Source organism: Aulostomus chinensis, chromosome 10 (assembly GCF_037954235.1).
Source record: "Aulostomus chinensis isolate RoL2024-O1b breed Wild chromosome 10, RoL_Achi_v1.0, whole genome shotgun sequence".
Taxonomy (NCBI): domain Eukaryota; kingdom Metazoa; phylum Chordata; class Actinopteri; order Syngnathiformes; family Aulostomidae; genus Aulostomus; species Aulostomus chinensis.
The window spans coordinates 25,736,529-25,763,001 of record NC_141329.1 but is presented as its reverse complement, the minus strand read 5'-3'; the positions used below and the strand labels follow the sequence as shown (position 1 = coordinate 25,763,001).

At 41.5% G+C, this 26,473-nt stretch overlaps 2 protein-coding genes across 4 annotated transcripts in view; one reads left to right on the top strand and one right to left on the bottom strand.

The window, feature by feature from the left end:
* dph1 (diphthamide biosynthesis 1) overlaps window positions 1-26,473 on the bottom strand; it is a 53,448-nt gene that overhangs the window by 26,284 nt on the left and 691 nt on the right. The window contains exons 1-3 of one of the 3 annotated variants that reach the window (XM_086216639.1): window positions 26,007-26,088; window positions 19,735-19,798; window positions 12,092-12,203 (exon numbers count right to left, since the gene is read on the bottom strand). In XM_086216639.1, the coding sequence (XP_086072765.1) occupies window positions 12,092-12,135 (44 nt within the window). In that variant the 5' untranslated portion in view covers window positions 12,136-12,203; window positions 19,735-19,798; window positions 26,007-26,088. Of the gene's footprint in view, window positions 1-12,091; window positions 12,204-12,331; window positions 12,421-19,734; window positions 19,799-26,006; window positions 26,157-26,473 lie in introns of those variants that run through there. The other 2 variants (XM_086216638.1, XM_086216640.1) reach the window with 2 other exon arrangements.
* LOC147255030 (SRA stem-loop-interacting RNA-binding protein, mitochondrial-like) lies at window positions 6,286-6,817 on the top strand. Its single transcript, XM_086215565.1, is given in 2 exon segments — window positions 6,286-6,341; window positions 6,589-6,817. Coding segments are annotated over 2 exon segments (285 nt in total).

The following is a 26,473-nucleotide window of genomic DNA, read 5'->3' as shown; positions in this document are numbered from 1 at the left end:
CATGACAAACCACTGGAGTTTAAGAGCAGCTTGTACTTTCACACTCACGATCGAAAACTATATGGAAAACTACAGTAGTACTTTCATCTTGATCGAGAAACGGACACAGACTGGATGTTGCATTGTACTGGAGTCACATTTTCTACTTGGGTGTGTATTGGTACGTTCACGTGTGTCAACATTCATGCATTCAGCAATGGTAATTTTGAGATTTTCAAAGTAATTCTACTCTTAATGAGCCCTCTCATCAATCTGGTGAATTAAATGTAACCTTATTGCCTTTTTAAAAAAATAACTGAATATACTATCAGTGGAGCCGATTTATATTTTAGCAGTGATTGGTGCCGATATTTTTAGGATGCTGTACTCAATACATTAACAATGACACAGTGTCGCACTCTGCATCATAAAACTATACCAAAAAAAAACCAAAACAAAACCTACAAAAACGATTGAGCCAATATTTCTGAACTCAATTATCTGCATTTAAAACTGTTTTTGTCTGCGTTTTCTCTGGTTGCTTCCATGTGTAACCTGAGTGGCTGTGAGTAATTAAAAGAAAACACACTTTCACAATTACAGTGCATTAACAGCATTCATTTGTGCAAACAAACAAACACCTCATTGTTAGCCAGAGGGAAATATGGAGACTTCCTCACACCAAAAAAAACTTCAGCGATGTTTTGTTTTCTGATGAAAAGACTGTCTAAATAAACAATATGAAGCGGCCAGATTAAATGAACATTTTTGTATATGTACCACATAAATTAACAATCTTCAGCACGTAGTTCAATCGTGTTGGTGTGAGCAAACAACCATTACAGAAGTCACATTTAAAGCAGTCAAATGATTCCTCTTTTTTAACATGAATCATGGCAGCATGATTCAGTTAACTCCCTGTGGGCTTTGCTGCTCACATACATGAGGTCAAAGGTCCAACTGGAGGCACAGCTGGACGGTGCATTTCCCCGCCTGTATGTGATACACTTTCACTTGATGTTGCAAAACAAGTGCACGTGTTTCCATCCTCACATGCGGAAGACGTGTCGAACAATGAGCATTGCCAGAATGGACTGTACTGAAGCACAGCAGGACTTTCATGTGTGTGAGAGGCAGAGAAATCTGACCTCCGCCCTCGCATATATGATGAGAGAGAGAGAGAGGGCAAGAGAGCGTGCGAGAGAGCGAGTGAGAGCGAGAGAGAGGCAGAGCGGGCGAGAGAGATGTATCCTCCTCTGGATTGGGGAAGGCATGAATGCATCAGAGGGAAATGTTTTAATCTTAATGCAAATGAGAAACTGATTTGGTGATGTAAAACATGCGAGTTAACGTTTTTATAGCTAAATGAATGGAAAATCAATTTTCTTAATTTCTAAAGGACCAAGAGCAGAACCGGTAACGCCAGAGCTGATCAATACCGCAGTCTTTAAGGAGCAGCCGCGGGGCCTGTTTAACACAAGGTTTTGATACCCATCCCTTATCCAAGTAGTAGATTTAGCTGTTGTTTATGATTCAAGGGAAGCAGACAGGCTGCTTCTCAATAGCAAGACTAAATATTCATACCTGGGATTTCCCACAAAATTAAAACCATGTAATGAGTTTACGGACGCTGCAATTTCAAACAGCTCCTTCTAATGCACCTCAACTGATGTTGCCTCAGCAGCCCGCCATTGCTGCAAGACGGAGGGCGATCAGGCTCACAAACGAGATGACCCTTTCAGCATCTGAGGTCACCCGCCACTGATACACCCGTGCTAATTTGCTTAAGGGCTTAATCACTCGACCTTTCTTTGATACCGTTTCCTCAAACTTGACTGTAATTTAGATTAAATATAGTGTGAATCCAAACGTCAGCAGTCATTTTCGCACCAGTCAACATCATCTTTGCAGTCAATTAGCAGGAATGTTGCAGGACTCACAAGTGAAAGCAGGGTTCTAATTTAATTCAGTGGAAAACACTGAGGTACAACAATTCATATTCATTAATTTTAGGATTCAATGCACTCTGACTAGGGACCAGTCTTTATTTAATCGTATGTCCTCAAGTTTATCGTGCAAAAATAAATAAAGGTGAATTATCATTTTGACCATAAATATGCAGCCCATTAGGAAAAAGAAGGTAAATAAAATCAAATCAAACCCGGTTAACAATTGAGGTGTCACATCTGTAATCGTCAGGTGGCTTTATTAGGCCTGCAACTTAGCATGTTTGCTTATTTCCCTGCCGATTTGATTTAATTTGTTCTGCAAAGTCTTTGCTTAAACGGCTGAGAAATACGTAGAGCTTTTCTAAGCCTTCCGGCACTGACGCTTAGCCTCCTTAAGGGTCAAGAATAAACATCACGGCACTTTTACGGTTCTTAATATTAATTTTCAAGCACAAGCACTCACATCTAATTAAGTAATTAAAATGTAAAAACTAACACATAGAATACCAGCATGAGAGAAAAAAAAACAAACCTAATTTGAAGTAATAAAAAGTACAAAGACCCCCCAACCACCAACCACGTTATTCTTGTGGAAGAATAGTTTGTGCTGTTACAAAAGAGGGTTCTGGGTTTCATCCTCAGCCAAAGCTCTTTCTTTATTAGGTGTACATGTTCTCAGTGCTCAGTGGGTGTGTGACTTTCCTAGAGGGGCCTTGAATTTCCTCTCATACTCCAAACAAATGCAAATGATGTTGTTACTTTAAATTGGCAAGGAGAATTGCGAATGTGTTGACCCTGATGGATTTGGAACCCGTTCAGTGTGTTTCAGTCACTGCGTGCGGGGATGGACTTCAGACGGGCTTGTATGTGATATGTAATATCACATAAAGACGCAAGTTGTGTTTCTATCTTCTGTCAAGTGAATTGTACGCTCAAGGTAGATATCTCCCCCAAAAAAGGGATATGCACATTAGGTGTGAGTAAAACAAGCTACAAACCAGAAGATGGCAGTAAGGGCAACTTTACATTTGACACTGAAAGCAAAAACAGTAGCAGCATCTACCAGCAAAGAAGAAGAGACGTCTTGGGAAACTAGGAAAAGCTGTGGTTGTTTTTGGGCTGTGCCACAAAGTTGATACAGCAATATACCCCCCCCCCCCCCCCCCCCGCCCAAGATGAAGTTTCAATATTCCAGGCCCTAGTTTTGACACATCAAAACTTCTTCAAAAATCCATGGATAATGTCTGAAGAAAAATGTTGGGGGATATCTTTGGACGCCTACAGCAAGTGTGTGAAAGATCCGCAGTTTCGCATTTACTCTTGTCAAAAAGAGAAAAACCACCAACTATTTTAAAGGAATGTTTGCAAAATAGAGGTTTTTCAAAAGTTGCCACTACTCCAAAGTGTAGTACTGTAAACTATACTTCTGGCTGCATTCAATTCTAAATGACTATTTCATATAAAAAAAAAATCCCCAAGAGTCAGAATTTTTATCTTAGAGTTCATCCACAGTTGACTTTTACATACAAATGAAATATGGCAGCAGTATTGACAGGAGCTTTTGGTGGAGGGGAAGTAGCTCTGGATTCACACATACATGTGGCTATGGAGTCAACAACATTTACTGAACAACAGCAAACATCTGTCAAAAAGGCTCATATTACCGCTGTCGTTCCACATACTCGTCTGGTTTGTGATGACAGCTTCGTACTCATGAACCTTCCAATTCGTGTTTTATAGAAATGAAAAACATCACAAACCTCTTTACTTTCTTATCAGCCAACATCAATCAGTGCCTTCTTGGTGAGAGCGTGTCTACAGTTGGAGTGACACTTATCTCACTCTCCCGTCTATTCCTCTTCATGATATAGTGGTTGATTATATTCAGTAACACTTTTCCTGATTTTGATGAAATTCATCAAGAAGTTTCCAGTTCCTGGAGGTGGTATAGATCAGGCTCTGGATACAAGTGACCTATTTTTGGCAGTTGGTAAGAAATTCTAAGAACGTGTTTTGATGATACTATGTTCATTCATATTCTGTATCCAAGTGGCCTCCTTGGCTGATATATGTACTCTCCAATTGCGCTCTAGTTATTTAATATGAGCCAAAACAAAAGCAGTTGATGCAATAGCCGTAGAGAAGGGTTGCATCACAGTGTAGACATTTTTTTTCCCCCAATTATTGGCATTAATCCTAATTTATGTATTTAAAATATGAACCTTTACTGTTAATGCGCAGCGGGGAACTCGCTTGGTGTACGCAAGAGACGTCCAGGAGACGCTCAGCTTATGTTTGATTTCACCCATTTGCCACAGTATGGCACGAATACAAGCATTCCCAGAGAGAATCTGACGTGCCAAACTTGTGTGGGCCCAGATACATTATTGCTTCAGCTTCTCTGGTGTTTATTTCTGATATAATGAGGAATGTCAGAAGTTTCCAAAAGATCTTCAGAGCTATGTTGACCCAGTTGGCTGAACTACAGAGAATTTTGATCCTCTTTGCAACAGCTTGGAGCTCATATTAAAACTGATGTGTATGGATGATGTAACACGTTTTACCTATGATATTGAGCACATTTTTTTTTTAGGTCTTTTTGACGGGGACAGACATAAGCCGGGAGCATTAGCATTTCAGATTGTCAGTCTGTCTGTCCATTCAACTGTCCCATGCTAATTAATGTGATATCTCTGCAATGCCTGAGGGATGTTTTTGTTTGTTTGTTTTGGTTTTAAATTTGGCTCAAATGTCCACTGGGACTCAAGGATGTCCTAAAAAAAATTTATAGGTCAAAGGTCAACATCAGTATCACCTCACATGAACGTGATATCCCTTCAGTACCTTCAGGGATTTTTCTTTTTCTCCATATTTGCCACAAATGCCACTGGGATTAACTGAAAACATTCTGGTGTTCGAAGGTCACAGGGACTGGAACACATCACGGGAGCATAACACAGACATGCAGTTTAAAATGCTAGCCAGTACCTTCTGATGGTGCATCATAGACAACACAAAACATCCATCCATTTTCTTCTGCTTATCCTGTTAAGGGTCACGGGGGGGGGGGGGGGGTGGAGTCTATCCCAGCGGCTTTCAGGCAAGAGGTGGGGTTCACCCTGGACGGGTCACCAGTCCATCGCAGGGCCAACACATAGAGACAGACAACCATTCACACTCACAGTCACACCTACAGTCAATTTAGAGAATCCAATTATCCTCCTCCCCTCTTGATGTCTTTGGACTGTGGGAGGAAGGTGGAGTACCAGAGAGAACCCATGCAGGCACAGGGAGAACATGCAGACTCCACACAGAAAGATCCCATGCTCCAGCTGGGACTCGAACCCGGAACCTTCTTGCTGCCTGAGGCGACAGTGCTGACCACTGCACCACCGTGCCGCGCTACAACACAAAACAACAGACTCAAACCTGTTAATCAGATGTGAAACCCTCGATCTGAGCTGATATACTGAATGATGCTGCCAAAGGTGGAAACATTACAGCTGTCAGATCTACCAAAATGGGACAGCTGAGGTTACTCGTTCTCCTGTTGAGTATTTTTGTGTGGACAGATTTATGCAAATGAACCAATGTGTGGCAATAAAAAGATAAGGGAGGGCTGCGATTAACAAAGGCAAGCAACCATTTTTGTGCCTTTTGTGTGTGCAGTGCAGTTCTTGAAGATTTCATAAATTGCCAAAACAAAAAAACAAAACAAAAAAAACCCGGAACACTGGCTGCAGCACAGTTCACAACAGGCTGGCCTCCATACTGTGCTGCCAGTGAGACTTGTGCATTTGAAGTCTAATAATAGCAGAGGCGGCAGACTGGTCTCACAGGAAACAAAGTGACAAGCAGATCAGCAAGGTGGGTAGGGGATGCAGCAGTACTGCCCTTGCACAGTTGCCACTGAGACACAGTGGGCAGACAGCTCAAACAAGCATATGTGATACATTTGCATACCAAGTCAAGACATGCATTCGCCAAGACACACACACACACACACACGCGCGTGTTCTGTACACAAAATGTGACTTATTTCCTACACCTAGTGAAGGCTCATCTTTTATTCCATTACATTTAAGGCATCAGCCCCCACCAGTCAATGTTGTGTCTATGAGTGGGCTTGTGGTACCCAGCAGAGATGAACTCTCCACTGGGTAAATATTTCTATATTTCACAGGATATGGAGTTTGTTTAAGTATCTGTGCTCCATGGGCAGAGATCTACTCCAGTTGATCCGTTTACTTCTGGTAAGCTAAGTGCTACTGAATGTGGATAAATAATTGAAATGTGCAACTCTTCAAGACTTCCCAAAAGCTACCGCATTAAATACATCAAACTCTCATAGTGACATATGATGGCACTGTCCCAGAAGATTTTAGAAATGTTTCTATCCAAAATACCCTAGACTGCAGCTGGCAAAACCATTTTTCCTGGAAATAGTAAAGTGGAGGGAAGTATTTTGGACAGGTTTCAAAAAACGGATGACACACGAGAAGGCCTGGTGCTTGAAGTCAGAATAGAAGGGATACAGACTGCAAGACACCTGGATTGACAAGATGAGGAAGGGGACCAGCCTCACTGCTAGAAAAGTCTGACTGTCAACAGATCGCAGCGGTTGCCAAGGCTCTGGCAGAGCTCAGGCACATGATGATCATGTAGCTGGCAAGGAGATGAGGGACTACTTAGGACAGTTTGGACTGGTCAAGAGGTTTCTTCTTCCGTCTGATGAAGAGACAGGCTTCCACAGAGACTTCTGCTGGATTGGATTCACAACAGAGGAAGGCCTGAACAATGCGCTGCAGAAAGATCCACACACAGCCGAGGGAGTCAAGCTCCAGGTTCTGAGGAAGACACGGCTGTTAGTTGGGCAGGAATCAAGCTAGTACAACTGGACCTCAGATGAAGTACACCAGAGCTGGTGAAAACATGACGTTGGCGTCTGTGCTCCTTGTTTCTGTTTTACACAATTCCAGTACACTTGGGCCAGAGGACAACTGATCATGTTTACATGCATTCTAGGTTTGTCAGAAAGACTGACATATTATCATTTTTGGTATGTTAGTAGAATGTTTCTGTACAAGTAAACCTACTGACTGTGTTGATCCCACTGCGGGAATTCTGTTTCTTGTCGGTTTTGAATTGCAATTCCTGCAGCCATTCTGTTGCACCCAACAACTGTTGCAGAAAATATCAATGAAAACTTGAACTTGTGTTTCATCTAGAGACCTTTTTTTTTTCCTAACGAATGGCGATGCATCATTGTTTAATCTCGCCTTCCAGATAAAGGATCAATGACCAGATGATCTCACCGCAAAAAAAACAGAAACAAAAAACAAAAAAAAGCCATTATTTGGAGCGTGTCAGATAACAGAGACGTGGCTGGTGTAGCCAAAGATTGAGGAACGGGGAGGATGATGAGGGTGATGAGGGTAACAATGATGACTACGTTGAGACAGATAGGCCGTTTGTTGCCGTGTGTGTAACATTAGCAAATCTGATATCTATAATCTGCTTTCCGCACACACAACATAGGAAATAGCTTGACAAAGTACTCCCCTCTAAAAACAAATTTGGAAAGGGGCACCGAGCTCCGCTGCTCCTCTCATGTTGTATGTATCTTCCACTCCATTAATCTCCCGGCCCATTTCACTTCACTTCATTGTCATATTGACACTGAAGTCACGGGCCGCCTGTCTTACACAGTTAATATTTGCAGACAAAAAGCCATGTGCAAAATGACTAACTGCAGCCACTGAACATCTGCCAGCAGCGAGTACACACAGAGATGTAAGGCAACAAGTACGGGATGATGCTTAGACAGATGTTTTCAGTAATACCATTAGATAATCCCTTAACTCCCTGAAAAACAAGATCATCAGATACTGCTATTTCTGTGGGTGTATCTCATCTATTTGTCATGGCATTTATTCAAAAGCCTGAGCCATGGGTCATTATAATAAAGCTTACAGCTTTATCAACACAGAACCTCAAACTGCACAGCATAGCAGAGGTGGAATCCAATTTACCAAACAAAGCAAAATGGTGATACGGCAGCGATTAGAATGAGTGACTGCTATCGCACTGATGTGGCTTTGGGAAGTGAAAACTCAAGGCTGGACCTTACTTCCATGGATCCCCCTCCCAAAAACAGGGGAATTATGAAGTAATGTAATAAATATTTTTGAATGAACATGGAAAGACCACATACATATCATTCTGATGGATCAAAACAAATTGTAAATTATTTGAATGCAGGTTGACGGTCCCACATCCAGGACGGAGGCGACGTCCTGTTTGTCCTCTGTGTCAAAATAAAATGGCTACTATCTGAGTTGGAACTCAAAAAACTTTGGTGCATGTCTGATATCTTGACCACGCGTGTCTGTCTCCAGACATCTGCTTTTTCGAATAAAACCTGATACTCCTCATTATATAACCTCATCATACACTGACTTTATTTTGAAATGACGAGGAAAGGAAGCAGCAGTCTAAGAGACTGGAGTTCTTCCCACAAGTGATTCAGGTTCTGATGTATCAAAATTGAACGCAGCCTTCATTATCGTCAAAATGTGAGCCACGAAAAGGACCTGTCAACACCAGTTTGGTGAAAAAAAGAACTAGATCTATATTAGTCTACAAATTTCCATCTGGATGGTTATATTTATCAAAAACAGTACTTCGCTGCCTTTCAAGCAACTTTCCTCATGACATAAAAGTCAACTTTGAGAAATAATGATTATAAAACTCTTTCTTGTAGCAACTGATGAGGTCACTTCCATCTAATCCCTCTTCCATTCACCCCTAAGGCCTTTTATTCACCCCTCCATCATCTGTTACTCAAGTCATTTCACAGTCTCTCTCCTCTCGTAATTTTCTCAAGCTTCTCGACTCCTTTCCTCTCCTCTTATGCTCCGTGTCATAATTCCTCTAAGCTGCTGTCTGTCATTTCATCTATCATTAAATCTTTAGGAACGCCCACTCATTAGGATAGCTCGTGGAGTTTGATGGATCGGGATCCTGTGATTGAGTTGTCCTCTGTTTATCCTCTGCTGGTCTCTTGGTTATCTCTCAGTGGGGGTATACAATATTTAAGCATAGCCACAGTTCTTATTTTTACAAATAAAAAATGTGATAATCATCATTTAAAGCACACTGTGGGGTTTAAAAATGTGACTTTAGCAAGCTGTTCAATATGTTGTGTTTACCACACTCTGTGTTGACTCACTGCAGCTTGCCATTGTCCAATAAATAAATTACAAAATACTGGAAGAAAGAAAAATACTTCCATACATTTCTCTTTCCAAAGCACAGATTGTGCAAGTCCGATTTCTGTCCTTCAACTGCTGCTGCAATGTCAGTGTGATTATTGTGAAAAGACATTTAAACGCAAATGTTACATTCTATTCCAGGCTGTGCATATTTTTATTCAGCTCCCTGTGAGGGAAATTACATGGACATGTGCCTGGGCCATCCAAAATGAGAGATTACGGCCAGTATGAGAGGTGGTTTTGGAGTAGGAAGGGGGGGGGGCCTGCAACCTTCAGCGTTTAGCACTGCTCATCTCCTCTGCAGAAGAGGGGAAAAGAGTTCATAAAAAGACGTCCACAGCCGTCCTGTAACTGATGGACAGACAAACTGATGCCACCCTCACCATCCGCACACACTGACAATAAACCCGCACTCAAACTAGCTCGGCCGTTCTTGTCCAGCTTACAACCAAAGGGACAGTTAGTTTCTTTATTTGCTCCTCCAGGGAATAAATCGAACCTTCACAACAGCTCGGACATTTTCCAAGGTGCTATCTGCCAAAATATCACATTACACTGTGTCAGTGTCTATCCAGTTTCCCAGTCTGTCTGGACATGATGTCCCCCTGGATGAGATGTGATTCCCATTAGCCAAGAGATAACCAATAGGTACCTCGGTGGTCCTCCAGGCCTTTGTCTGTGACTTTCAGTGGGAGAAAGCAACGGCTGATTCACTTTACACTCACTCGTGCCACTACACCTGACAATATAATCTACTTCACCTGAGGAAGAGCAGAATCACACGCACTGGGGGGATCCAGGCTTGAAGGGCTCCTGAGGCCAGTGCTGATAATGATAAACTGGAGCCTGTGACATGAAGTCACATGTTGATGAGGTTTCCAAACAGTTAAAAACAAATCTACAGTTTATTCATTCACCGTTTTTGCTTTGGTTCTGTTTTTGTAATATGAAGAATACCTTAACATTTCAAAACAATTTACTCCAGTATTTGTATGTATGATGGATGGATGGATGGATAGATAGACAGACACACACATATATATATACATATATGCATGTGCATATATGTATGTATGTATGTATAGATACACACACACACACACACACACACATATATATACATATATACACACACATATACACACACACACACATATATACCCTTCAGTAAATTTTATGTGGGAAATGGAAAACCAAAGAATGTAAATGCGAGTCATTTCTGCGTCATCTGCAGTCCTGTTGTGGTATTTTTTTTTTTTTTTTTTGGAGCTCCATGTGTGCACAGTTTGACATCACGATCAATGGAACTGTGCAACATGAATATTTATACCCTTTTTTCCCAAATTTTCCCGTTTATCTATCTTTCTAGTGAGGTATGCCTCGTTGTTACAAGACATGCCCTGCTTGCACATTGGTGGCTGGGAGAGAAGACGGTGTTTTATTTTGAGACGCTGTGACTGAGTCTATTTCAACAGGCGACACACGAGGACACGGTTACTGAAAAGTTGTGTTGCTGGCGGCTTCATCTTTTGCTGAGATCACAAGACTTTTGGGGGTTTCATTTGAAGGAAAAGTTCAACATCAAACAACATACTATCTTGTAATGTCAGTGTTGATGTGAGGTCTCCAGCACTGACACGAGCATCTAGCTGATGCCGACGCTACAGTCACCAACCCACGCCTTTTCAAAGCAAGCTCATCAGTTTCCATAGAGTACCTTCTGCCATTTAATTCAGACTTTTTAAAAAAAAATGTATTTGAACAAACTTCTCAACTCTGTGTACAAAATTTGGACAGTATAACAAAATCTATTATATATTTTTATTCACAAACTTAATCTTCCTTTCCACGTTTTCTCTCCATCTGGGAGAATGTAAGAGATGACAAAAAAAGAATGGAAACCTGACAGACTGTGACGGGTCTCTACAGGGTGCGAGAGCGGCTGCTGATGCTGAGATATTGTCTGAGTTCTACGCGAGCTTCAGGTGGGCATTAAGGATGTATCGCAGGAGAGCTAATTAGACAGCGGCTGGCTGTGTGAATGAGCTGGGTGCCTATATGTGAAGACCTTGTATAGACGAATAGCAGACAAAGGTAAGAGATGACACAGACAGAAAAACCCTGCAAGCGCGCACACACACACACCCAGAAACATTATGTTAAAATATATATATATATATATATATATATATATATATATATATATATATATATATACACACACACATACATACACACACACATACATGTAAATATATACATATACAAATACACACAGATCTGTGTGTGTGTGTGGGGGGGGGGGGGCACAGAGGCATTCTCCACATACACTGATCTGTTGCCAAAGCTCAGGTTCGCTGTGGGTGCTGTGACAACACGAGGACAAGAAGGCGTTACAGGCTCCTACCAGGCTCCCTTCTAATGGTACAGTTGACATTTAGCCTGGGAGGCTGTGGGCTGGTCCTGCTGCTCCAACAGAAATGATTCAACTTGCTGCACAGAACATGGATGAATCTCTTTTGATGGATGGAGACGGCTACAGTAAATGACCTCCAGAGCTCTGGGGGCTGCATGAGCGTTCTGTACCCTAATTTACCAAAACATTGTGTCTGACAACTGTACCTTGAGCCATCCAGTGTCTCGGAGGACGGTCATCAAGAATAGTACATGATGTACAGCCGTGGGATTTCCCAGGAAGAGGCTTCCTTCATATTCTTTGAATCATACATACACATGGCACACAACTCCTCCAGAAGGCTCTACAGTGTGCATTTGAAAACCAACAGCCTCCACACCAGATCTCGACACTTCTCAGCCCTGACTGAATCATGCGCCCATTCTGACACTCATGTGACTGCTGCTCACACATTACTCAGATGCTTTCTTTACCCTTGGTCACTGCTTTGGACATTCAGGGTGTAACGAAGCCGCATCACAAGGGTCTGTCAGTCCCGATAAAAGGCAAAAATGTTGATTGATCTTGAATTACGCCTTTATGTTCCTTTAGAGAGAGAGAGAGAGAGAGAGAGAGAGAGAGAGAGAGAGAGAGAGAGAGAGAGATCAGGTTCAAAATCTTCCTTCAGACTTACCCAGAAGACACACGAGAACACAACTCAAAGGAGAGCTTACGAATACAGCCTTTAAGATGACTATTCCTCATTCAAGACAAATTTAAATGGAAAACATTCCACAACCAACAGAAAAAAGAGACCGAGGCTTGTTAATGATGACACGGCATTTGTTAAGGCCTTGTTGCCAAGCTAAGACTTCCTAACTGGACACGATGCAAGCCAAGCTGGGTTTATTTAAATGTATTCCAACGAGGATGTCCGAAGTGTCTCAGAGCACCAAGCGATGTGACACTTGTAAGAAAATACAGTTCAATCTGGCTTCATTTTAGCAAACATTTGCACACGAGCTGCATCTCCGAGTTATTTTTTTATTTGTCCGCTCCTTGTCCAGTCAGCAGTCAAGGACTAGGAAAGAAGAGTTAAGGAGTCTGAGAAGTGGCAGACCTGTTCTGATCCACAGCACCTTGATATTCAGAGCACATCAATAGGGAGAAGGTTTGAAAGGAAGTCGTGATGTGAATGAAATGTGTACAAATCACATAAACTAAAAATTCCCTCAGTGGCATGATGGACGCTGTTTGCCTCACTGATACGGAATCTAACGGAAAATTCAAATTTATGTTGGTTACGAACACATAACTTACACACCGCTCATCTGCAGTAGGAGAAGGGCACTGCTCCAGGCATGTCAGGAAACGTTTAAGGCTGAAATATTGTTCTTTTGGGACAAATCAAGTTGGTTTTGCCCACAAGTTCCCATTATGGCAGTTGGGAGTGGCTCCATTCGCTTTATCTGCTTGCGTTTCAGTTACTATTTATTATGATGCATTGAGATTGGTACAAATCCCTGATACGTTGCCGTACAGTGAATCCCAAGGCTGGGTGTCCTTCTCCATCAGTGTGTAAGCTTGGTAACTGGTCTATCTTTATTTATAAGGCCATTTTTGGGAGGGAAAAGAAAGCTTCCTCCTTACTCTACTTTCTATGTTAATCTCAAATATGGGCTTCATTATACTGTCATCTGAAGAACGGTAAGATTTATGCTGACTGTTATTTTGCAGAAAGACTCGAAAGAAAGTGGTGAGTAGTGAATGGGGTCACGGCTACTGCCACATCTGGGAAAATGAATATTCTGATGAGTGCCAAATGCATATGGCTCAAATGGCCAACCTCTACGAGGCTGCCTTCCTCCTCCCGTCTGGCGCAGGTCGTCAAACAGTCTATTTTTGATATTTTGGGCCGTTCACAACACAACTGCTGATCTAAAAAAAAAAAAAAAAAAAAGAAGAAATTATGACAAGTGTATCATGACATCGCATGATCCCTCCAGTGGTCCACAAAACTATGTCATTTTTTTATATTGCTCTCTGCTCCAATAAGCTTGTTTCAATCGTAATCCCTGTGACCTGAAATCACCCGCTGAGGGATCCGGATCACATGGATGGAAAGGGCAGCTGGCATCACATCCACATGTCATTTTGTTTGCTTGTTTGTTTGTTTTTCATGCTGGAAGATTTAAAAAAAAAAAAAAAAAAAAAGGTAATTAATCTGATTGATTGTGTTTTGAGCTTTCATTATTGCAACTACTGTTGTGGAGAAATAAACAATCAATCATCATCATATTCAAATGTAACATAAAACGACAATAAACAAAATACAATATTGCAATGACATTCATTCTTGAAACCAACCAACCAAACATAGACTCTGAAGGTTGTGATTCATGTATTTTGTAGTCTAAAAACGGTCTGTGTCTCTAACAATGGACCAAAGTCGAATGATATTCATTAATTTCACCAGGACACTTATTATAAACACAGCAATGCAGGGAGGTGAGAGTTAACAGTAAGACAGTGAACCACGTGCATGGGTCCTCTTGAGTTTGGATACATAAAGAGTCAGAGGGCTGGGATTCAGTCGGGGGAAAGAATATTTCATTTTTCACAACTGTCTTTTGTTTCAATAACAGGAGCCCTCTGGCCTTGTGTGCTCAGCAAATTTGTCGTTCTCTGCTGTCTGGTGGCTGAACAAGACCTCGGATTAGGTTACAGGCCAACATCTAGAAGCCAAGGGTTCGTGTGCCAGAAAAAAAACAACAACAACAAAAAAAACTAAACTAAAAAAAAAAAAAAAACGGAACATTAAATGCCAGTCCTGTCCTCGGGATTAGGACAGGGTGGCAGCCCCACACACCCTGATCTTTGCTGCGCTCTTATATCCCTTCACTGTCACAAAAGCAGTAAATACTGGATTACATTCATAAAAGGATCTTGCAAAACTTGACCGAGACAGCTGGCCTGCCATCACCAGCGATAAAACATATGGTGCGGTGACAGCGCACGCATCACTGCCTGTCTGTACAAGTTATCAAGCCCTTACTTTATTCGGAAATCTATTTCCTCTTTACTTGTGGAAACAAAGTTTAGGCAATTCTGAAATGCTGACGGTATCAGGACAGGGGAAGTAATCAATGGAGAAATGAAGTGGAATAGAAAAAATTAGATAAAGGAAGTTTGCTCTGCAGTAAATTGATTCCTGCTTTGAAAACAGTGATGTGGTTATGGTTGGACTTGCGTATTAAAGTGGCTTAAAGTACAATTTAGTGTACAGCGATCCAATTTCAAACGCAGTGTGGACGTCCAACTGAAAGTGCTCAGCCTCCTGTTGCCTGCATTGGACGACACGGTGAAAACATTCAGACTGCTGTGAGGATGAAAAAATGTTAAAAGGGGGGAGTCTATCAGTCACTGCACCTGTCACAAGTCACCTGCACACAGAGTGTGATCCTGCATCACACAACACAGCGGCAGCGAGGACATTAATCATGCATGATGAAGGTTTAACTTTGCATGTATCGACTGCGTGTTTTAGCCAGAGTACATTAACTGCAGCGTGGCCATAACTCAGACCAGCTTGTCCTCATTAGGACTTAGCAGTCCATCCCACTGAAGCTCTTTACTCGGAGGGCAGCTTAGTCCTTTCATCTCCATTTTGCTATGGACCTCAGCCCCTGTCTCCCGAGTACCAGGGACTGAGGAAGTGGTGATGGTGGCAGGGCCGCTCAACGCCTGGGACCTCTAGTAACCCTCCACATAAGCTGGATGACAAGAGTGTGGCTGCCTGCCAACACCTTATGGTTAATGCATTTACTCTGTCCATCTAATTCTACGCTACATCCACATTTACAAGGCTTTAATTCCTTCAATGGGGCTGTTTGCTTGCTTGTTGCCAAAATATACTGCTATTAAACCGGAGCTGCAGTAAAGTCTTGGTGATTAGAGGTTGGTTGGTTTTTAAAGTCCTGTAAAAAAAAAAAAAAAAAAAAGAAGAAGAAGAGAGTTTGAGGCAGGAAATATGTTTGAATGTTAACTTTTAAGTACTAAATGTCCATTAAAATATGCATGAATGATTTATGTTACCATTTAATAAGTGTGAAAATGATATGGTAGTTGCAGCTTAAGTTCCCTGATTTAGAAACAGATTGGTTCTATGTAATTATATTCGATATATTCGGCAAGTCAAGTAGCATTAAAGAGGCAACAAAATTTGTTGTATTTATCTCTTCATCAACATCAGTCAGAGTTGCTGGTTTTGTCATGAATGATGCACTTTTACTTTCACAGTCACCGACTTTTCATGTGCCTATTATTGTCATCAAACTTCTTCTTTTCCAGTCCAGCACCTATTATTAGCCAGAGAATATCCTTAAGCCTTATATGGTGGATTCAACTGGAAGAGTAATTTACAAAAGGCTTTGTATCATTATCTCTAGTTCTGCTGTGTGCCTCTCTACATGTAGTACCAATCTAACACACTATTATTAGTGTCTAAAAGATCTTGACGTGTGCGACGTCTTTTCAGCAACCGACACTTGCATGGCTAGATTACTGGGGGGGAAAAGAAGCTAAACTGGAAGGTGAAGCACCAGTTGAATGGCTTCTTTTCTTCCCTCTCTGCCTGTCCTGTATTGTGGCTTATACTGTTGAGTATATTCCAGAGATACAGTAACTCCAGTAGACATAAATACACCGAAACCAGGAAAGACACGATTTGAATGCCACTTGTCATCCTTTCAGTCACTTCAGCTGTTCCATCCAAGACTGCAAGTTTAGCCTACATTTTCTAAATCTATCACCAGAATAATGTGATTTTTTTTTTCCCCGATGGAGGGGAGAATTGCTTTCTGAAAAATCGATCTCTGATGTACTTTTAAACTCCAGACAAGATTTCTGGCTGGAGCTCAGTGAGTGTGAAAGCTTCAGCCCTTTCCCGGTCTCATGAATTCAAGAAAACAGAGGGGTCTTGTCTTGGTTATCGTCACGACTTCATTAAAAAGGACACAGACATTTTCTGCAAAACATGCCTGCTGTGTCACGCTGAATACATTTAGGCGGAGCCCTCCTCTTTCTCTCTTACGTTCTCAACGTTGTCCAACCCAGCCGGTCAAGGCCGATGGCCACACATATTGCTTCCTGTTAAATGGCACTTTTTCATTGCGGCTGTCACCCACGAGGAGTGGCTGGGTCTAAATTAGTAGAGTAAACGGTTCTTGACCTGCTGTATTTGTAAAACGCCATAAAACGTAATCAATTTGATCGCCAACAATTTATCCAGCAATGACAGACTTTGTCCAGGGTTTGATTCTTTTTCCTGGTCGTGCAGACATGTGGTCTTTCTTCCTTCATATCATACACTAATGGTGTACGTCTGAATGACTGTTGGCCATAATTCAATTTTTCTCATGTTTTGGGTTGACAGCCTTCCCTGTGCTACTATCATCTCTCTTCCTATCTTTCAATTCTTTTGATGGGTGAAGTTTAACACCCACACACTGACAGCTTTCACCTGCGGGTTACATCTTTGAAGGAAAAAAACAAATTCTCAGCACTTGTGTTCAGATTTTTTTTTTTTTTTTTTTTTTTTTTAAATCAAGGCCATTCTGACATATCTGATTACATTATGAAGTAGAAGCAGACTTGATCCAAGACATTTAGCATCCTTTACTTCCTCCAAACAAATGTTGAGGTTTGGTTTCCCCTGCAGGACCAAACGTCACACGGAGACGAGACACCAGTGAAGGTTGACATTAGATTCAATTTCTGTACCGTAACCACGCACATATGTGATGTGGCTGTTAACTTAAGCTTCCTCTCCTGTCGCCAACCTACAGACTACGTGCGTCTAATCCCGCTCACAACATAATTCAAAGATATTTGGACCGTTTGGAGCCTTCACCTCTGCTTGGGTGTGACGACGTCTAAGAATTTGTGAAGGTTTGTTCTGGGATCCATCTGTTGGTGTCGAGGGATGACCCAAGGATTTAAGAAATAATTATTTCATCCCAATTTACATTATTTTATTACTTTAGCAGTTGTGGTTATAGTTCCTGTCTGAAAAACAAAAAAAAAACATTTGCTTGGAGTTTTTGCCTGGATATTAAAATCATAAAGACAGACAGGATGAGAAAAGAAGGCTAAATTCAAAAAAAGACCTCACTGAATCAATGTTGACTTACTGCACTTTACTCGGAACAGAGCCAATTCTGAAAAGCACAAATGACAGGGTGCTTCCATGTTGTTTTGAATTAATATTTCAAAAATGATTCCATTTCAGGAAAACGCAAATTATCCAGTCGATCATACTTGCAAGCTTGTGAATGTGTGTGCTGCATCTGCATGAGCTGACTAACAGGAAACAGTCTGGAATGAAGCAGCGCTATCAAAATATCAGTAAAATGTAGCATCTTTCCAAGCCATTATTTTGTTTTAGACGCCTTTTTTGGACCTCAAACGACTTGCTTGGGTAGTTTATTCATAATGATACTTATCTTTTGATTGCTGCCTCAACAAATACAGATACTTCTCATCGCCAGTGTGTACCGTAGTGACGTGCAGAGTCAGACACTGTTTTCCTAAACCATAAAGGATTATTAGTCACTGTTCCTTTTAACTGCCAAGCTACTGGCTTGGTGTAGCCAGATCAAAGCAGTGCAACCATAACACATAGAAATATGGCTGAAATCCAAGGGTGAGAGCCAAGTTTTCCTAACTTGCAAATACCGATGCTCATTCTGCATTCAAATAAGCCATCACTTCTGTGGGACTGCAACGTTTAACATAGCATGAAAGCATAGACTGAAGCGAAGTTGCTTAGGGGAAACTAAACAGCAGGATCTAATGATGGGAAACAGTGAGAAACATCTCTGCACTCAGTGGAAGAAATCCTGCAGATGAGGAAAAATATGCAAGCAATAGAGGATGAAGTATATAGTGAGAAAAGTAATTATAGTTGCCCAATTGCTCTCTTTAGAAGAGATTGGGCTGATTTAGTGGGCTCCATAATGGACGGAGAGCATGCGTGTGTGGTTTGAACGCCATGCGGCGCCCAGTGGCAGCTCTCACTCCGATTATAGTACGACTGATAAGACCAGACGCTATCATCAAAACTTCACTCTCGTCTTTCTCATCTTGTGATAAAAAGTAGTGAGATGATGAAATGACTGTAAAGATGAAGTGATAGAGGTGTGATACAGCAGGAGTAAATGATGGAGAAATCGCTGACATGCAAGGCAGACTGGTTTTGCTCAGGGGCGCCCGTGCCAAAGTTTATTTCCCAGTAAGATATGGTAAAAGTACTCCTTTACATAGTACCGTGAAGTACAACCTAACCCCAGCTTCCTGTGTGAAATCGAACACCACCAGCCTTTCAAATTTATGGAAGGTCCTGCCGCTCTGTTCCTCCTCTTATCCATCTCATAAGCAGGTTAGCATTGACTACACACCTATAAAAGGAATCTACTCTGGGTGTTTAATGACGGCAACCGTTTTCTTTGAGAAAACACTTAGCAGCCAGCGATAACGGGGTGAGGCAGCCAGCTGAAGGTGAAATGAGACCACAGAGAAAACTAGCAGGGAGAAAAAGGAAAATCAGATCACACCGGACCTTCACCTGAGTGTTAAACTGTGTATCTTTTTACAAAGCCAGGAGGTTTATATTTAGCACAGCGTTGGCCAAATCTCTGTACAAAAAGACAAACTATTAGGTCTGAAGCACATTACTAATGATGTAGTTCACACTGCTGGAAGAAAAAAACTTTGTGGTGTCTATGTGATGGAGTGCGAGTGTGCAATAGGGCATATGCAGCCTGAAACAAGATGTAATTAACAAGAATAATATCTTTTCCCTTCTCCAACTGTGAGCTCGAGAAGCTGTGGTATCTGCACCATCCAAAAACAGCATAATCGTGTCTCATTTTCTGCTGAATCCCTGATTGAGTCAAAGGCGGGGAAGTATGATAAAGCTCTCGCTCTCCTAATGAGTACCAAGCGGCCACGGCAGTTAGTTTGTACGCTGCTGGCTTGACTTCTTCACCTGCTGCTCACTTGTAGACTCAAATATCTTAAGCTATAAAAATGCAAAAAAATAAAAAATCCCGTCATGTTGCACTCAGATGCACCTTACCTCTCGATGATGTCAGCAATGATACAGGCAAACATCTGCAGGCCCTCTGGAAGCTGCAGAGCCACTGGAAAAAGACGGAGAGGCAAACAGAAAAGTGACATATTTGTGTTGGAGGGATGGCAACATGTTGTTTCGTATGTCCGAGCCAGCAAAGATATATATATATATATATATATATATATATATATATATATATATATATATATATATATATATATATATATATATATATATATATATATATATATATATATATATATATATATATATATATATATATATATATAGTTCAGAGTGCTGACAGCAAAAAGTGACATTTCATGGCAATTTCCCCTGTGCCACAGTAGTACTGGTGGTTTATTTTACCGTGTGACAGGCTGTCACCAAGAAATATAAAGCCAAGCAATAACCACAGGTCTATCGCTACAGTTCATGGCTCTCTTTTACTTGTCACTCTCCTTTCCTGCCAATGGCTCTGCGAGTCACACTTTTACTCAATCGTTGCTTCAAATAAATTTACGCCTTAAAAGCAGAAATTAAACAGACAAGCTGAAAGAGGCCGTTAAATTGAAACCAAGCAGGCGATTACAGTAACAAGCACTGATCCTGATATTAGCGCTGCAACCGTTTACCCACGTGTTGACACAACAACGAAAAACTTAATTAAGGTGAGGTTCATTACATGCTTTGCGCTTCGTTTCAGTTTCTGCATCGAGAAGCAGACGTGTTTTTTTTTTTTTTTTTTTTTTTAATCAAACAGGCACAGGCCTGGAAGTACAGTTTACCTGTCACCTAAGCTGCGCCCTGCCTGCAGTCACTGAGGTGCTTATGCATATTAATTCAAGGAAAGATCACGCAAATGATGACTAGATGCACCTTCTGTTGAACTTACTAATGTAGATGCAGGGGTCAGTGTTGCATGAAAGATTCTCTAACCTCTACAAAGCAGGTGCTACTTTGAGACTTAACTCAAGGCAGATTGAAGATGGAAAAGATTCCAATAAGCCTTGTGTCTGTAGTACTTTGCATGCAGTACCACAAGTACTTCTGACGTGGGGGGGGGGGGGGTGAGTGAGAATGAACAAAGAACACGAATTCTTACCCTTTTTTGCAAAAATTACATGATTAAATTTATCTGCTCACAAAGACTTGGCAACTGGTTGTTTTTTTGGCAACATTATCCTGTTGAACAACGAATCAACTGATAAAGTATTCATTTCAGTTTTGATGATATTGAACAGTGTCTGAACTTCAGAAAAACGACGGGTGGCGTTGATAAACAGAATTCTGGGACTGATTAAATCCTTCCCTCAAAAACTAATGTTTGCTTTTTCACCTTTGTAGCATCAAATTCCTCTGCAATACATTCTGCTTTCAGGAGCCATTCAAATGGAAAAGGTATCGGATTGAAATAAATCCTCGCTCTATTGGTGTCTCTGCCAATTCATTTTTACAATTAATCATGCAGCCATAACACAATAGTCCATAAATGTTAATAAAACCCAGTCTGATTGAACCCGCACTGATTCCCAGTTCATCAGCTAATCAACTGACTTGTTGCATCAGGTCTGAATCACACGAACAAATGAGTCTTCTTCCAAGAAGAATCTAAAATTATGGGTTTATAGTCGTGTGCCTCCGCCAACCGGTCCACTTTAAGTGTACATGCATGTTTGTCCTGACCCATGAATTGTAAAAATACTGAGATGGTGTAGTATAGATGTCTGCACAAAGACAGAAAGCCTGGAGACGAAGCCTGTGTTGTAATCAACCGTGACATTTTCTCTAAATCAAACTCTGTCATACCTCACTTCAATACATCCATCAATGTCTGACGCCAGACGCCAAATTCTGGGCATCAAAGTTTTCACTTAATTACAGGCCTGCAACAGTTTCAGGACTGCAGCGACAGGATGGGAGCATTAAATAATAAAAGACGGGACAGACAAAAGGCCGAGGAGGTCGAGGCAGGATGGTCATCAGATGGAGTGATAGATGGAGCGCTGCGAAGAGAGGCGAGAGCACTTCTTACTGATGAAAGGTTAAGGTATCACAAAACGCTCATGCAGGCAGTGAGAGACAGGTCATTACTTAGGAAAGGGCAGGTTTATTAACAGAGAAAGGTTTCAGAACACACCTCTGCCACAGCTGACAGAGGCAAAGAGCTCTCTCCATCTGCTGCCACTGGCGAAAGGTGAATCAGTTGCTGGAAGGAGGTTCGGTATGTTTCAGTTGGCACACAAGCATAAGCTAGCTCTACCTTTGGAGCAGTACACATGTATGCGTTCACATGTACGTCAATGCACACGTATGATGTTTATATGACCATAAGTGCATTTGTGCTCCCACTGAGGTTATGATGAAGCAGCAGAGCTCATTTTTATGGCGGTGAGCAATGACCTGCAGCACCAACACACGATCGCTCCTCTCCTGGTTGGGAGCATCAGCAGGAGTATTCACCTAACATCCGACACGTCTTTGATGGGGAAGCAACCTGTGAACATGCCACCTCCACACAGAGGAGACATGGGATGGCCAAGACTCAAACCTGGAACCCTAGGGATACTTCCTGGAAGGATTTTGCCCCGTCTCACCCATGCAGAGGAAGGGTCTCACGGTCTTTGCCGAGCGTGTCACTCCATCTCAGTATGTTTGTGCATGGCAAGCATCAGTCAGGCCCATCATGAATTTGTGCATCATGGAAGCTAATCAGGGTGTGAAGCTCCCAAAACAACGCCCCTGTCACCGGTTTTACACACCGCTGCCATCATACATGTGTCACTGCAGCACAAGTGGAGGGTATCTGGGCTCAGTGAGCGGGAGCCGTCCATGGACATCCATGAATGACAGGGACCGCATCTACACAGCGGCGTCTTGGTTCGTCCTCCATGACTCATGAGGTTTTCTATGATAAAACAACAAATGACACAGAAGGCACGATTTCAGGTTTTGGCCCCACCCGAAGCATCTTACAGATTTTAGTGAGAAAATGGGATTAGATGGTCAGAACGTCATTTTTGTCAAACTGAACATACTTCCTATTTTTGTTTAATGAGAAATCCGGGCACTGAAGGTGTAGTTAAAATAAGCACTGAAGCAAGTCACAATTTGAAATGCATTTTTGAAAGTTTGCGATTAAAACATTATTATCATTGCAGCCATTCCCCTGACACTGTGCCCAGGGGAGCATGAACGTAACCCTATCATAGAAAAATGTAAGGAAGCAAAAAAGGGACTGAAATACTCCACATGCTGCTTATTGTCTTCTAGCCCAAGGAAATATCCAAAGAGAAATTGTCAACTGTGCTTATCTTTTGACTGTCTTAGCTGTGAGAAGACCTTGGAAAACAGAACAACTCTCAGGGCATTTCCCAATCCTCCCGGGGACACACTTTCATGGTTTCAAGGATCCCTGAGACACTCAAGGCCGCGCTACTTTTTCCCTTGTTTGTCTCAATCTCGAAGTCTTGACTAATTCTTTGGATTTTTCTGAGAGAGAGAGTTAGTAATCATATGCAAGGCTGAACAACTGTTGTGAAACCCACAGTGGGCTGTAAAAAAAAAGGGAGGAATTCAGGAATGTGAACAGCAACTCAAATAGAAAGTCAGATGAAATGGCAGTGAATATAAGAGCTGATTAAACCTGCGTCCTTTTAATTTAGTTGTCACGTTACTTTGAAGTGAAAAGCAGAACCTTTCATCAGAAAGAAAAGATAGTTCAGGGCCGCCGCATTTAGTCGAGCACACGATCTACCTACAAGCAAGTCTGGCTATAGTTTCAGCACGCTAGAGGAAGCAACCATGACAGCAGTTTCCTTATTTCATGAAAAATTACAGAAAAGAAAGTTTGGGCTCCCAGACACATTCTTGTTCATTGTTTCATCTCAGTTTTCACATTCTGAAAATGCAGTGAATAAAAACCCTGCTTTCTGCCTTTCCTTTTCTATTTTGTACCTCACTTACAGAGTCACATGAAGTGTCTTCAATGACGTGAAGCACATATCATGTTATACTCAATATTTAACTTTATTTGTCTACTCTGGACGTGACAAAACTCAACCAAACTAAGCTGCCTTTTCTCAAAAGCTGAGAGACAACAGAATGTATATAAAACAATGTGTAGTCAGAACAAAACGAGCAAACTGGGCAAAATGGCACACTGATTATGACTATTTATAAATTATGGAACAAAGGCTGGATGGCCAAAATAATAATAAAAAAAAAATCTGCACTTTATTGCACAGTTCTCTATTTCAAAAGCAGTGTCTGAGATTTAAAAAGAGTTCAAAGGCGGACAAAGAAACAGATGGACACAAAGAGGAACACTGAGAGACAGAGGTGATGAGGTGAGTTATGCTCTCAGTTCAGAGAAAAAAGATGAGCGCTGATAAAATGAACGTCATGCTACCAAAAAAAAAGAAAAAAGCAAAGACAGCAGGCTGTGTTAAAGCACGCGTTCCCCGCAGGGGCATCTGAAAGAATGATTCAATCCTCGGCATGTCATCTGCATGTGTCCACCCGAGGCACAGCAGGGTCCAGACAACATAATTTGACATTTATATTTATGATTGGTCTTCAAAATGGAGGATGCTTCTGATACATTATTCCCTGATCCATTTCATTAGAACACCAAACATGAAGAAAAACAATAACGCTTGAGGGCAGAAATGATCAAATACACATGCTTTTCTTTATGCACTGATTGAAAAGATGATCAAATGTGTGACTCATACTACTTTGTAAGTATTATTTCATCAAATTCAATTTTGACAATATTTTTGTATGAAAGATTACAAAACATAACTCTGTTGCTGATCTAATTTGCATTTAATGAGAAAATGACTATATAGACAGGATAATCACAGGACAATTTCAAGCAATTCCCAAGAAATCAAAGAATGAAAATCCTCTTGAGTGCAGAAAGCTTTCAATTTTTTTGTTATTTTTTTTAATGGGCTGAGCGATGGACAACAATGAAGCTGTTGTATGTGAGCTGCACATTTATGCAGACACAAACTGACTCAAGACTAACGGCTTCATTATGAAGGCGTTAGTCTCCTTCATTTATAAGACAGAGTGGAGGTGTAGAGGAGAGCCACACAATCATAAGTCGAATTTTGTCACAACTGACATTTGAAGTTGTCATAGAAGGAAAAGCTGCTGTTGCAGGGGATGTTAATGATGACATTAATAACCCCCCCCCCGTAAGTCATGACAGTGTGACGATGAGCGCAATACCAAGGCCCTGAAACTAAAGCAGTTGAATGAAACTCAACCCAATTAATTCTATTTCTATACAAGGACCTTTCTACCGCTACATGTCGCGGTGTCGTCCCTGAAAAAGGTCCAGTGGCCAACATGGTTAAACAGACAATGGGAAGTGTACTACCACTAGAAACAGAAAAAAAAGAAAAAGAATAATCAATGAGAGTGTGAATAAAACACACCACAGCACTGTTAACATGTATATTTGAAATAATGCAGAGGTACACAACGGCCATCTTGTCCCTTTATTCCTGGACGCTCAGGTGTTGGTCCTGCTTGACCAGACCTCCTCAGGGTGTGTGTGTGTGTGTGTGTGTGTGTGTGTGTGTGTGTGTGTGTGTGTGTGTGTGTGGGCATGTACAGACTGTGCTCCACACACCTCTCCTCACTGTTGTTCGGTTTTCTAGCACCTCACTACCTCTGCCAAGGACTATGTTCGTCTGTCTGTCTGTCTGTGAGCAGGATTATGTAAAAACTATGAGCACTTGTTTTCTTTTCTTTTGACTAAAATTGGCAGATAGGTGTAGTATGAGTTGAAGATGGGCTCATTTCAGATTTGGAGCAGATTTGTTTTCAATGTAGTGAAAATGTCATCCGTATATATAGAGCTTGGACTTAAGTCTGTCAGCAGGATGCCACGGCAGAGGAACGCGCTCTGACATTAAACCATTTCTAATGTTTCCTGTCATTTGACACTTTCTGAGCCCCCAGTCGGCCGAAGATGGCGTCCGGTGCGGACACGCGCTCATGCTCCTGCTAGCTGTTCACTGATGGTGGTTTTGAACGTTTGTCGGACTCGGTGCATTCCGCTTGTGTGTTGCATGTTGTATAGTTGTATTACCCCTCTCTGTTTTACAATGGGGTTGAAAAAAAAAGGTTAAAGAAATCTATTATTTCCTGTTTATGTTGCATTCCGCACCGGTCCAGCATCTATATTTCATTGACATGAATAAATAATTCCATCACTGATGTAATTTAACTGAATCATGAGTTTTAAAACACCTTACCTCTGGTAGCCTTCGCTTGTCTCACTCGCCAAACTGTCTTGGGAATCTCGAAGTTGTAATTGGCAGGAAGGGCCTTGATCGCCTGCTGTAACTCAGGATCTTGCAAGATTTCATCTGGAATTTGATTGGCTAACCGCCGTGGTCCTCGGACTGAGGAGAGAGGGAGTGAAATCCCAAAACTGTCAGCAAGGTTTGAACAAAAGCTGCTCCTTTGTGAGTCTCTGGTCACAGTCACGGTCAGCTGATATTGTGAATACGTCATCAGAAGTGATATTCATGAGTATTCTGTCCATGCTTTCAAACCTGAATCACCAAACAAATCAGGCAAATAACTTCTGCTTGAAATAACGTCTAAACTGTTTGCACTCACTGTGGTCCCACTGGAAACGGATAGTACTTTAAGTGTAATATTCACAATATAAAGTGTCATAATTCAACCCCTGAGTTTCTCAAAAAGGCCGACTAAT